We start from the raw sequence: 14,913 nt of genomic DNA on the forward strand, positions 1-14,913 counted from the left end.
GAGGATTGTACCGAGGAAGTCGGACAAGCCAGTTACATCACCAAGTTGGACTTTGCGTGGTTACTGGCAGGTACCTTTATCAGAGACAGTGAAAGAAATGTCTGTGTTTGTAACCCCAAATGGGCTCTATCAGTTTAAAGCGATGCCCTTTGGAGTGAAGAACGCACACCCACCACATTCCAAAGACTCATGAACAGAGTTGTGGCTGGGTTAACAAACCGTGCAGTCTGTTTGGACGATGTAGTGATCTTTAGTAAGTCCTGGAAAGATCACATGACACAGTTGGCAGAGCTGTTTGAATGACTATGAGAAGCAAAACTAGTAATAAACAAAACTGAATTCGCAAAAGCAGGGGTGACATTCTTGGGAAATAGAAGGTTGATCCCATGGAACACAAAGGCGAAGGCCATCAAGGAATTCCCACGACCAACCTCGAAGAGGGGCTTCGATTTTTAGGGCTCAGCAGATTCTATTGGAAGTTTGTTCCAAATGTCAGCAGGGTAGTGGCACCGTTACCCGATTTGCTGAAGAAGAACACAACGTTTCGGTGGACAGAACCAGGCCAGGAGGCATTCAAACATTAGAAATCGATATTAACCACCAAACTCTTCAAACCCTTTTAAAGTTACTATCAATGATGGTGACATAGGAGTTGGAGCTGGACTGCTACAGGAAGATGAGAATGGGATTGAACTGCCAGTTGGTTACTTTTCAAAGAAACAAAACATCCACCAGAGGAAATACTCCACGATCGAAAAAGAACATAGAACATAGAACAATACAGCGCAGAACAGGCCCTTCGGCCCTCGATGTTGCGCCGACCTGTGAACTAATCTAAGCCCATCCCCCTACACTATCCCATCATCATCCATGTGCTTATCTAAGGATTGTTTACTGGCCTTACAACACTTGACAGACAATGTGTTGGGGACGATCGTGTACACGGATCACAATCCTCCTTACATTCTTTGGATACTTTAATGACAAGAAAATGAGACTATCTCATTGGGGTCTTACGTTGCAGAGTTTTATTTGAAAAATCGTACATACCGCGGGTCATAAGAATGTAATCACAGAGGCGTTAGTGTGAACTTAACTGATAAAGTGTAGATAAGATACATCTATCTAATGTTTTATATACATAGGAAGAAGTTAAGGTGAGCTTAGATTAAAGTTATCTGTATGTTATGGTAATGTGTTTAAAGAATAGAAAAAAAATGACGCCACCTTTTCATTATGATGGTTCATTTTTTCTTAAAGGGGGAAGACAGGTACTGTACCTTTAAGAGAGGCGAAAGCCAGCAAGGACTTAGAGAGGCACACAGAGTACTAGAAAATTTACAATGTAACATTTGTCCAACCACTAGCAGTACCTGGGTTGCTTTGAGACAAAAACAAATTAAAATTCAGCCAATCAGTTTAAATTATGCCCCAAGATAGTAAACTCCAATTAAGTTTGAAATTGGTATTTTGACAATATTGAAACCAATGAAACGATCAGATGCTTTGGGGTATAAATACTTAACAAATTGAATAGTTGGGGTCGAACTACCAAGCCCCCAGCATATGCAGACTGCCCATGGAGTACTTTTATCTATCAATGACCTGTCAAACAGAATTCCTAACAAGAAGAAAAGAAGACTGAGGAAGATACAAAGAGAAGATTCAACAGCTACATGGTTTTGAAATTTGAATATTTTGGTAAATCTTAATTGGGGTCATTATCGGATCAGCATTATAGAAGGGAAAATAAAAGATAGGTTAGAGAAAGGAGTTGTAACTAGCCGTTAGTTAATTATTCTCTGTTAGACTTTAACAAATACAGTTGCTAATTTTTACTTTAAATAGTGACTTTTGGGATAGTTCTTTGCCTCTTGAATTTTAACAGATTACAACATGCGATAAACCTTTTCTGTGCTGCAGGTTTGAATGAGCAGGAGGGGTTAAGCCCGTGTCATAATACCGATCTCTCCCACAGTCCGTACCCCAATCCCTGATCGCTCACACAGTCTCTACTCAGATCGCCAATCACTCCCACAGTCAGTACCCCGATTCCCGATCACTCCCACCGCCCATACCCCGATCACTCCTACAGTTCGTAGCCCGATCCCCGATCACTCCCACAGTCCCAAGCCCGATCCCCAATCACATTCACAGTCCGTATCCCGATCCCCGATTTCTCCCACAGTCCGTACCCCAATCCCCGATCACTCCCACAGTCCATGTCCCTATCACCGATCGCTTCCATAGTCCGTAAGCGGATCCCGGATCACTCCCACAGTCCATACTTGGAATCCCAATCACTCCCACAGTCCGTATCCCGATCCCCGGTCACTCCCACAGTCCGTACCCGGCTCCCCAACCTCTCCCACAGTCCTTATCCGGATCCCTGATCACTCCACAGTTTGTACCCCAATCCCCGATCACTCCCACAGTCTGTATCCGGATCCCTGATCACTCCCACAGTCCGTACCCCAATCCCCAACCACTCCCACAGTCCCTATCTGGTTCCCTGATCACTCCCACAGTCCGTATCCCAATCCCCGATCACTCCCACAGTCCATATCCTGATCCCGAATCACTCCCACAGTCCTTATCCCGATCCCCGATCTCTCCCACAGTCCGTACCTCGATTCCCGATTACTCCCACAGTCCGAACCCGGATCACCAATCACTCCCACAGTCCGTATCCCGTACCCTGATCGCTCTCACAGTCCGAAACCGGATCCCCAAACACTCCCAGAGTCTGTAGCTCAATCCCCGAAATCTCCCTCAATCCGCATACCAATCCCCGATCACTCCCACAGTCCGTATCCCGATCCCTGATCGCTCCCACAGTCCGAACCCGGATCCCCAATCATTCGCAAAGTCCGTACCCGGATCCCCGATCGCACCCACCATCTGTACCCGGATCCCAATCACTCCCACAGTCCGTATCCCCGATCCCTGATCGCACCCAGAGTCCGTAATTCAATCCCCAATCACTCCCACAGTCCCAATCCCGATCCCCAATCTCTCCCAGTCTGTACCTCGATCCCTAATCACTCCCACAGTCTGTATCCCAATCCCTGATCTCTCCCACAGTCCATACCCCGATCTCCAATCACTCCCAGTCCGTATCCCGATCCCCGATCACTCCCACAGTCCGTACACAGTCGCCGATCGCTCCCACAGTCCGTACCCCAATCCCCAATCACTCCCACAGTCCCAATCCCGATCCCCAATCTCTCCCAGTCTGTACCTCGATCCCTAATCACTCCCACAGTCCGTACCCCAATCCCCAATCACTCCCACAGTCCCAATCCCGATCCCCAATCTCTCCCAGTCTGTACCTCGATCCCTAATCACTCCCACAGTCTGTATCCCAATCCCTGATCTCTCCCACAGTCCATACCCCGATCTCCAATCACTCCCACAGTCCGTACCTCAATCCCCGATCACTCCCACAGTCCGTACCAGGATCACCGATCACTCCCACAGTCCGTATCCCGTACCCTGATCGCTCTCACAGTCCGAACCTGGATCCCCAATCATTCTCAAAGTCCATACCCGGATCCCATAATCCGTATCCTGATCCCCGATCTCTCACACAGTCTGTATCCAAATCTCCGATCATTCCCACAGTCTGTATCTCGAGCACCGAACACTCCCACAGTCCGTAACTCAATCCCCGATCTCTCCCCCCGTCCGTACCCCAATCCCAGATTACTCCCACAGTCCATACACAATCGCTAATCGCTCCCACAGTCCACATTCCGAGCACCCATCGCTCCCATTGTCCGTATCCCGATCCCAGATCACTCCCATTGTCCGCTTCCCGATCCCAGATCACTCCCAGAGTCTGTATCCGGATCCCCGATCACTCCCACAGTCTGTACCCCGATCCCTGATCACTCCCACAGTCTGTATCCGGATCTATCATCACTCCCACAGTCCGTACTCCGATCCCTGATCATTCCCACAGACCGTACCCCGATCCCCAATCACTCCCATATTGCGGACCCCGATCCCCAATCGCACCCACCGTCCGTACCCAGATTCCCAATCACTTCCACAGTCCCTATCCCAATCCCGGATCGCTCCCAGAGTCCGTATCCCGAGCCCGATCACTCCCACAGTCCGTAACCCAGTCCCCGATCACTCCCACAATCCGTAACCCAGTCCCCGATCACTCCCACAATCCGTATCCCGAGCACCGATCACTCCCACTGTCCGTAACTCAATCCCCGATCACGCCCACAGTCCGTACTCCGAACCCCGATCACTCCCACTGTCCGTACTCCGATCCCCGATCACACCCACGGTCCGTACTCCGAACCCCGATCACTCCCACTGTCTGTACTCCGAACCCCGATCACTCCCACTGTCCGTACTCCGAACCCCGATCACACCCACTGTCCGTACTCCGAACCCCGATCACTCCCACTGTCCGTACTCCGAACCCCGATCACTCCCACAGTCCGTACTCCGAACCCCGATCACTCCCACTGTCTGTACTCCGAACCCCGATCACACCCACGGTCCGTACTCCGAACCCCGATCACACCCACGGTCCGTACTCCGATCCCCGATCACACCCACGGTCCGTACTCCGAACCCCGATCACACCCACGGTCCGTACTCCGAACCCCGATCACTCCCACTGTCCGTACTCCGAACCCCGATCACTCCCACAGTCCATACCCAGATCCCCGATCACTCCCACAGTCCGTACCCCGATCCCCGATCACTCCCACAGTCCATATCCCTATCACGGATCACTCCCACAGTCCATACCCAGATCCCCAATCACTCCCACAGTCCGTACCCCGATCCCGGATCGCTCCCAGAGACCCTATCCCAAGCCCCGAACACTCCCACAGTCCGTAACTCAATCCCTGATCACTCCCACAGTCCGTATCCCAAGCACCGATCACTTCCATTGTCCGTAACTCAATTCCCAATTTCTCCCACAGTCCGTATCACTTTCCCCGATCACTCCCACAGTCCATAACCTGGTCCCTGATCATCCCACAGTCTGTACCCCGATCCCTGATCACTCCCACAGTCCGTATCCCGATCCCCGATCACTCCCACATTCCGGATCCACAATCGCACTCACCGTCCGTACCCGGATCCCCGATTGCACCCACCATCTGTACCCAGATCCCCAATCACTTCCACAGTCCGTATCCCGATCCCGGATCGCTCCCAGAGTCCGTATCCCGAGCCCCGAACACTCCCACAGTCCGTATCCCGAGCACCGATCACTCCCATTGTCCGTAACTCAATTCCCAATTTCTCCCACAGTCCGTATCACGATCCCCGATCACTCCAACAGTCCGTATCCCAATCGCTGATCACTCCCACATTCCCGATCCCCAATCGCACACACCATCTGTACCCAGATCCCCAATCACTTCCACAGTCCGTATCCCAATCGCTGATCACTCCAACAGTCCGTATCCCAATCACTGCCACAGTCTGTACCCGGTCCCTGCCCACTCCCGCAGTCCGTACCCCGATCCCCGATCACTCCCACAGTCCATATCCTGATCCCCGATCACTCCCAGAGTCCATATCCAGATCCCGGATCACTCCCACAGTCCATACCCAGATCCCCAATCACTCCCACAGTCCATATTCCGAGCCCCAGTCTCTCCCACAGTCCGTACCCAGATCCCTGATCACACCCACAGTCTGTATCCGGATCCCCGATCACTTCCACAGTCCGTATCCTGATCCCGATCACTCCCACAGTCCGTATCCCAATCCCCGATCACTTCCACAGTCCGTATCCCGATCCCGAATCACTCCCACAGAGCGTATCGCGATCCCTGATCAATCCCACATTCCGGATCCCCAATCGCACCCACCGTCCGTACCCGGATCCCCAATCACTTCCACAGTCCATACCCCGATCCCGGATCGCTCCCAGAGTCCGTATCCCGAGCCCCGAACACTCCCACAGTCCATAACTCAACCAAGATCACTCCCACAGTCCGTACCCCAATTCCCGATCACTCCCACAGTCCATAACCCGATCCCTGATCATCCCACAGTCTGCACCCCGATCCCCGATCACTCCCACAGTCCGTATCCTGATCCCCGATCACTCCCACAGTCCGTACCCCAATCCCCAATTACTCCCACAGTCAGTACCATAATCGGCGATCACTCCCATAGTCCGTATCCCTATCATCGACCGGTCCCACAGTCCATATCTGGATCCCGGATCACTCCCACAGTCCGTAACCTGATCCCTGATCACTCCCACAGTCAGCACCCTGATCCCCGATTACTCCCACAGTCTGTATCCCGATCCCTGATTAATCCCACAGTCCGTACCTCGATCTCCGATCACTTCCACAGTCCGTACCCCGATCCCCGATCGCTCCCACAGTCCGTATCCAGATCCCTGATCACTCCCACATTTCGTACCCCAATCCCCAATCATTCCCACAGTCCCAATCCCGATCCCCAATCTCTCCCAGTCTGTACCTCCATCCCTAATCACTCCCACTGTCTGTATCCCGATACCTGATCACTCCCTCAGTCCGTATCCTGATCCCGATCACTCCCACAGTCCGTATCCCAATCCCCGATCACTCCCACAGTCCGTATCCCAATCCCCGATCACTCCCTCAGTCCGTATCCTGATCCCGATCACTCCCACAGTCCGTACCCCAATCCCTGATCACTCCCACAGTCCGTACCCCGATCCCTGATCACTCCCTCAGTCCGTATCCGGATCCCGATCACTCCCACAGTCCGTACCCCAATCCCTGATCACTCCCACAGTCCGTACCCCAATCCCCGATCACTCCCACAGTCCGTACCCCGATCCCGAATCACTCCCACAGTCCATATCCCAATCCCTGATCACTCCCACAGTCCGTACCCCAATCCCTGATCACTCCCTCAGTCCGTATCCTGATCCCGATCACTCCCACAGTCCGTACCCCGATCCCTGATCACTCCCACAGTCCGTATCCTGATCCCGATCACTCCCACAGTCCGTACCCCAATCCCTGATCACTCCCACAGTCCGTACCCCAATCCCTGATCACTCCCTCAGTCCGTATCCTGATCCCGATCACTCCCACAGTCCGTACCCCAATCCCTGATCACTCCCACAGTCCGTACCCCAATCCCCGATCACTCCCACAGTCCGTATCCCAATCCCCGATCACTCCCACAGTCCGTACCCCGATCCCGAATCACTCCCACAGTCCATATCCCTATCACGGATCACTCCCACAGTCCGTATCCAGATCCCGGATCACTCCCACAGTCCATACCCAGATCCCCAATCACTCCCACAGTCCATATTCCGAGCCCCAGTCTCTCCCACAGTCCGTACCCAGATCCCTGATCACACCCACAGTCTGTATCCGAATCCCCGATCACTTCCACAGTCCGTATCCTGATCCCGATCACTCCCTCAGTCCGTATCCCGATCCCCGATCACTCCCACAGTCCGTACCCCAATCCCCAATTACTCCCACAGTCAGTACCATAATCGGCGATCACTCCCATAGTCCGTATCCCTATCATCGACCGGTCCCACAGTCCATATCTGGATCCCGGATCACTCCCACAGTCCGTAACCTGATCCCTGATCACTCCCACAGTCAGCACCCTGATCCCCGATTACTCCCACAGTCTGTATCCCGATCCCTGATTAATCCCACAGTCCGTACCTCGATCTCCGATCACTTCCACAGTCCGTACCCCGATCCCCGATCGCTCCCACAGTCCGTATCCGGATCCCTGATCACTCCCACATTTCGTACCCCAATCCCCAATCATTCCCACAGTCCCAATCCCGATCCCCAATCTCTCCCAGTCTGTACCTCCATCCCTAATCACTCCCACTGTCTGTATCCCGATACCTGATCACTCCCTCAGTCCGTATCCTGATCCCGATCACTCCCACAGTCCGTATCCCAATCCCTGATCACTCCCACAGTTGGTACCCCGATCCCTGATCACTCCCACAGTCCGTATCCTGATCCCGATCACTCCCACAGTCCGTACCCCAATCCCTGATCACTCCCACAGTCCGTACCCCAATCCCTGATCACTCCCTCAGTCCGTATCCTGATCCCGATCACTCCCACAGTCCGTACCCCAATCCCCGATCACTCCCACAGTCCGTATCCCAATCCCCGATCACTCCCACAGTCCGTACCCCGATCCCGAATCACTCCCACAGTCCATATCCCAATCCCTGATCACTCCCACAGTCCGTATCCCGATCCCTGATCACTCCCACAGTCCGTATCCCAATCCCCGATCACTCCCACAGTCCGTATCCCGATCCCGAATCACTCCCACAGTCCGTACCCCAATCCCTGATCACTCCCACATTCCGTATCCCGATCCCCGATCAGTCCAATAGTCCGTATCCTGATCCCCGATCTCTCACACAGTCCGTATCCAAATCTCCGATCACTCCCACAATCTGTAAGTCAATCCCCGATCTCTCCCCCCGTCCGTACCCCAATCCCAGATCACTCCCACAGTCCGTACACAATCGCTGATCGCTCCCACAGTCCACATCCCGAGCATCAATCACTCCCACAGTCCACATCCCGATCCTAGATCACTCCCACAGTCCGTACTCCAATCCGCAATCACTCCCACAGTCCGCTCCCCAATCCCCGATCACTCCCTCAGACCGGACCCTGATCCCCGATCGCAACCACCATCCGTACCCAGATCCCCAATCACTTCCACAGTCCGCAACCCGAGCCCTGATCACTCCCACAATCTGTAACTCAATTCCCGATCACTCCCACAGTCCATATCCCAATCCCCGATCACTCCCACAGTCCGTATCCCAATCCCCGATCACTCCCACAGTCCATATCCCAATTCCCGATCACTCCCACAGTCCATATCCCAATCCCCGATCACTCCCACAGTCCGTATCCCAATTCCCGATCACTCCCACGGTCCATATCCCAATCCCCGATCACTCCCACAGTCCATATCCCAGTCCCCGATCACTCCCACAGTCCGTATCCCGAGCACCGATCACTCCCACTGTCTGTAACTCAATCCCTGATTTTCCCCACAGTCCGTATCCCGATCCCCAATCACTCCCACAGTCCGTATCCCCGATCCTTGATCGCTCCCAGAGTCTACATCACGATCCCCGATCGCTCCCACAGTCCGTACACAGTCGCCGATCGCTCCCACAGTCCGTACCCCAATTTCCAATCACTCCCACAGTCCCAATCCCGATCCCCAATCTCTCCCAGTCTGTACCTCGATCCCTAATCACTCCCACAGTCTGTATCCCAATCCATGATCTCTCCCACAGTCCATACCCAGATCTCCAATCACTCCCAGTCCGTATCCCGATCCCCGATCACTCCCACAGTCCGAACCAGGATCGCCGATCACTCCCACAGTCCGAACCAGGATCACCGATCACTCCCACAGTCCGTATCCCGTACCCTGATCGCTCCCACAGTCCGAACCTGGATCCCCAATCATTCTCAAAGTCCATACCCGGATCCCATAATCCGTATCCTGATCCCCGATCTCTCACACAGTCTGTATCCAAATCTCCGATCACTCCCACAGTCTGTATCTCGAGCACCGAACACTCCCACAGTCCGTAACTCAATCCCCGATCTCTCCCCCCGTCCGTACCCCAATCCCAGATTACTCCCACAGTCCATACACAATCGCTAATCGCTCCCACAGTCCACATTCCGAGCACCCATCGCACCCAAAGTCCGTATCCCGATCCCAGATCACTCCCATTGTCCGCTTCCCGATCCCAGATCACTCCCAGAGTCTGTATCCGGATCCCCGATCACTCCCACAGTCTGTACCCCGATCCCTGATCACTCCCACAGTCTGTATCCGGATCTATCATCACTCCCACAGTCCGTACTCCGATCCCTGATCATTCCCACAGACCGTACCCCGATCCCCAATCACTCCCATATTGCGCACCCCGATCCCCAATCGCACCCACCGTCCGTACCCAGATTCCCAATCACTTCCACAGTCCCTATCCCAATCCCGGATCGCTCCCAGAGTCCGTATCCCGAGCCCGATCACTCCCACAATCCGTAACCCAGTCCCCGATCACTCCCACAGTCCGTAACCCAGTCCCCGATCACTCCCACAATCCGTATCCCGAGCACCGATCACTCCCACTGTCCGTAACTCAATCCCCGATCACGCCCACAGTCCGTATCCTGATCCCCGATCACGCCCACAGTCCGTACTCCGAACCCCGATCACTCCCACTGTCCGTACTCCGATCCCCGATCACACCCACGGTCCGTACTCCGAACCCCGATCACTCCCACTGTCCGTACTCCGAACCCCGATCACTCCCACTGTCTGTACTCCGAACCCCGATCACTCCCACTGTCCGTACTCCGATCCCCGATCACACCCACGGTCCGTACTCCGAACCCCGATCACACCCACGGTCCGTACTCCGATCCCCGATCACTCCCACGGTCCGTACTCCGAACCCCGATCACTCCCACTGTCCCTACTCCGATCCCCGATCACACCCACGGTCCGTACTCCGAACCCCGATCACACCCACGGTCCGTACTCCGAACCCCGATCACTCCCACTGTCCGTACTCCGAACCCCGATCACTCCCACTGTCCGTACTCCGAACCCCGATCACTCCCACTGTCCGTACTCCGAACCCCGATCACTCCCACTGTCCGTACTCCGATCCCCGATCACACCCACGGTCCGTACTCCGAACCCCGATCACACCCACGGTCCGTACTCCGATCCCCGATCACTCCCACTGTCCGTACTCCGAACCCCGATCACTCCCACTGTCCCTACTCCGATCCCCGATCACACCCACGGTCCGTACTCCGAACCCCGATCACACCCACGGTCCGTACTCCGATCCCCGATCACACCCACAGTCCGTACTCCGATCCCCGATCACTCCCACTGTCCGTACTCCGAACCCCGATCACTCCCACTGTCCGTACTCCGAACCCCGATCACACCCACAGACTTTACCCGATCCCCGAACGCATCCACCGTCTGTACCCAGATCCCCAATCACTTCCACAGTCTATATCCCGATCCCGGATTGTTCCTAGAGTCTATATCACGAGCCCCGATCACTCCCACAGTCCGTAACTTAATCCCGGATTTCTCCCAAAGTCCGTATCAGGATCCCCGATCGTACCCATAGTCCGTATCCGGATCCCGGATCACTCCCACAGTCCATACCCAGATCCCCGATCACTCCCACAGTCCGTACCCCGATCCCCGATCACTCCCACAGTCCATATCCCTATCACGGATCACTCCCACAGTCCATACCCAGATCCCCAATCACTCCCACAGTCCGTACCCCGATCCCGGATCGCTCCCAGAGACCCTATCCCAAGCCCCGAACACTCCCACAGTCCGTAACTCAATCCCTGATCACTCCCACAGTCCGTATCCCAAGCACCGATCACTTCCATTGTCCGTAACTCAATTCCCAATTTCTCCCACAGTCCGTATCACTTTCCCCGATCACTCCCACAGTCCATAACCTGATCCCTGATCATCCCACAGTCTGTACCCCGATCCCTGATCACTCCCACAGTCCGTATCCCGATCCCCGATCACTCCCACATTCCGGATCCACAATCGCACTCACCGTCCGTACCCGGATCCCCGATTGCACCCACCATCTGTACCCAGATCCCCAATCACTTCCACAGTCCGTATCCCGATCCCGGATCGCTCCCAGAGTCCGTATCCCGAGCCCCGAACACTCCCACAGTCCGTATCCCGAGCACCGATCACTCCCATTGTCCGTATCCCAATCGCTGATCACTCCCACATTCCCGATCCCCAATCGCACACACCATCTGTACCCAGATCCCCAATCACTTCCACAGTCCGTATCCCAATCGCTGATCACTCCAACAGTCCGTATCCCGATCACTGCCACAGTCTGTACCCGGTCCCTGCCCACTCCCGCAGTCCGTACCCCGATCCCCGATCACTCCCACAGTCCTTATCCCGATCACTCCCACAGTCCATATCCCGATCACTCCCACAGTCCGTATCCTGATCCCCGATCACTCCCACAGTCTGTATCCGGAGCCCGGATCACTCCCACAGTCCATACCCAGATCCCCGATCACTCCCAGAGTCCATATCCCTATCACGGATCACTCCCACAGTCCGTATCCAGATCCCGGATCACTCCCACAGTCCATACCCAGATCCCCAATCACTCCCACAGTCCATATTCCGAGCCCCAGTCTCTCCCACAGTCCGTACCCAGATCCCTGATCACACCCACAGTCTGTATCCGGATCCCCGATCACTTCCACAGTCCGTATCCTGATCCCGATCACTCCCACAGTCTGTATCCCAATCCCTGATTACTCCCGCGTCCGTACCCCAATCCCCGATCACTCCCACAGTCCGTACCCCTGATCACTCCTACAGTCTGTATCCAAATCCCCGATCACTCCCTCAGTCCGTATCCCAATCCCCGATCACTTCCACAGTCCGTACCCCGATCCCGAATCACTCCCACAGAGCGTATCGCGATCCCTGATCAATCCCACATTCAGGATCCCCAATCGCACCCACCGTCCGTACCCGGATCCCCAATCACTTCCACAGTCCATACCCCGATCCCGGATCGCTCCCAGAGTCCGTATCCCGAGCCCCGAACACTCCCACAGTCCATAACTCAACCAAGATCACTCCCACAGTCCGTACCCCAATTCCCGATCACTCCCACAGTCCATAACCCGATCCCTGATCATCCCACAGTCCGTATCCTGATCTCCGATCACTCCCACAGTCCGTATCCCGATCCCCAATCTCTCCCACAGTCCGTATCCCGATCCCCGATCACTCCCTCAGTCCGTATCCCGATCCCCGATCACTCCCACAGTCCATACCCCGATCCCCGATCACTCCCTCAGTCCGTATCCCAATCCCCGATCACTCCCGCAGTCCGTATCCCGATCCCCGATCACTCCCACAGTCCGTATCCCGATCCCCGATCACTCCCTCAGTCCGTATCCCAATCCCCAATTACTCCCACAGTCAGTACCATAATCGGCGATCACTCCCATAGTCCGTATCCCTATCATCGACCGGTCCCACAGTCCATATCTGGATCCCGGATCACTCCCACAGTCCGTAACCTGATCCCTGATCACTCCCACAGTCAGCACCCTGATCCCCGATTACTCCCACAGTCTGTATCCCGATCCCTGATTAATCCCACAGTCCGTACCTCGATCTCCGATCACTTCCACAGTCCGTACCCCGATCCCCGATCGCTCCCACAGTCCGTATCCGGATCCCTGATCACTCCCACATTTCGTACCCCAATCCCCAATCATTCCCACAGTCCCAATCCCGATCCCCAATCTCTCCCAGTCTGTACCTCCATCCCTAATCACTCCCACTGTCTGTATCCCGATACCTGATCACTCCCTCAGTCCGTATCCTGATCCCGATCACTCCCACAGTCCGTATCCCAATCCCTGATCACTCCCACAGTTGGTACCCCGATCCCTGATCACTCCCACAGTCCGTACCCCAATCCCTGATCACTCCCTCAGTCCGTATCCTGATCCCGATCACTCCCACAGTCCGTACCCCAATCCCTGATCACTCCCACAGTCCATATCCCAATCCCTGATCACTCCCACAGTCCGTACCCCAATCCCCGATCACTCCCACAGTCCGTATCCCAATCCCCGATCACTCCCACAGTCCCAATCCCGATCCCCAATCTCTCCCAGTCTGTACCTCCATCCCTAATCACTCCCACTGTCTGTATCCCGATACCTGATCACTCCCTCAGTCCGTATCCTGATCCCGATCACTCCCTCAGTCCGTATCCCGATCCCGATCACTCCCTCAGTCCGTATCCTGATCCCGATCACTCCCACAGTCCGTATCCTGATCCCGATCACTCCCACAGTCCGTATCCTGATCCCGATCACTCCCACAGTCCGTACCCCAATCCCTGATCACTCCCTCAGTCCGTATCCCAATCCCCGATCACTCCCACAGTCCCAATCCCGATCCCCAATCTCTCCCAGTCTGTACCTCCATCCCTAATCACTCCCACTGTCTGTATCCCGATACCTGATCACTCCCTCAGTCCGTATCCCAATCCCTGATCACTCCCACAGTCCGTACCCCAACCCCCAATCACTTCCACAGAGTGTATCGCGATCCCCAATCACTCCCACAGTCCGTACCCCGATCCCGGATCGCTCCCCCCGTCCGTATCCCGATCCCCAGTCACTCCCGGACTGTGTCCCGCCTCCTATTCCCGGTCGCGGCCTAGGCCCAGCCGAAGCCCCGGTCTCTCCTGCCTGCCCAGGCCGGGCCCACACGCACACACCTGGGTGAAGTGAACCCGCTGCGGCCGCAGGAAGCGGGAATCCTTACAGGGCCCGAGCCGCACGTCCTGGAGCTTCTCCATCACCGGCTCCGGGGGCGGAGGGAGCGGGTGTCCCGGGGGAGAGTCAGGGGACGTCGGGGTCAGGGAGTCAGAGGGACAGGTCAGCACACTGTCAATCATCCCGCGCTGGGGCGGGGCCTCTCTGCTGGGGGCGGGGACTCTCTGCTGGGGGCGGGGACTCGCTGCTGGGGGCGGGGTCTGCCTATATTTGGGCTAATTGTGGGCGTGGTTCGAGTAAGGGGGCGTGGTCGTGTTTGGCTTGGTAGGGGGCATTGCTGAGGGGGCGTGGTTTGTCCAAGCGTGTTCTCTCGGTCTCGTCGTAGGTGCGGGGGCGTGGTCGCTGTGAGGGGGCGTGGTCGCTGTGATGGGGCGTGGCCTTGGGTGTATTAGGGATTCTCCGTGAGGGGGCGTTGCTTTGTTGAGGGGGCGGCGCCCTATTGAGGCGGGACCTGGAAAGGGCGGAGCTTTGTTTGGGGGCG

At 55.4% G+C, this 14,913-nt stretch overlaps 1 protein-coding gene across 1 annotated transcript in view; it reads right to left on the bottom strand.

The window, feature by feature from the left end:
• Nucleotides 1-14,552, bottom strand: part of nudt14 (nudix (nucleoside diphosphate linked moiety X)-type motif 14) — a 115,415-nt gene extending 100,863 nt beyond the window's left edge. Inside the window, exon 1 of the mRNA XM_060829496.1 lies at nucleotides 14,375-14,552. Within this exon, the coding sequence (XP_060685479.1) occupies nucleotides 14,375-14,455 (81 nt within the window). The 5' untranslated portion in view covers nucleotides 14,456-14,552. The remainder of the gene's footprint in view (nucleotides 1-14,374) is intronic.
• Between the last annotated feature and the right edge of the window lie 361 nt (nucleotides 14,553-14,913).

The sequence above is a fragment of the Hemiscyllium ocellatum genome, chromosome 8 (genome assembly GCF_020745735.1).
Source record: "Hemiscyllium ocellatum isolate sHemOce1 chromosome 8, sHemOce1.pat.X.cur, whole genome shotgun sequence".
NCBI lineage: Eukaryota > Metazoa > Chordata > Chondrichthyes > Orectolobiformes > Hemiscylliidae > Hemiscyllium > Hemiscyllium ocellatum.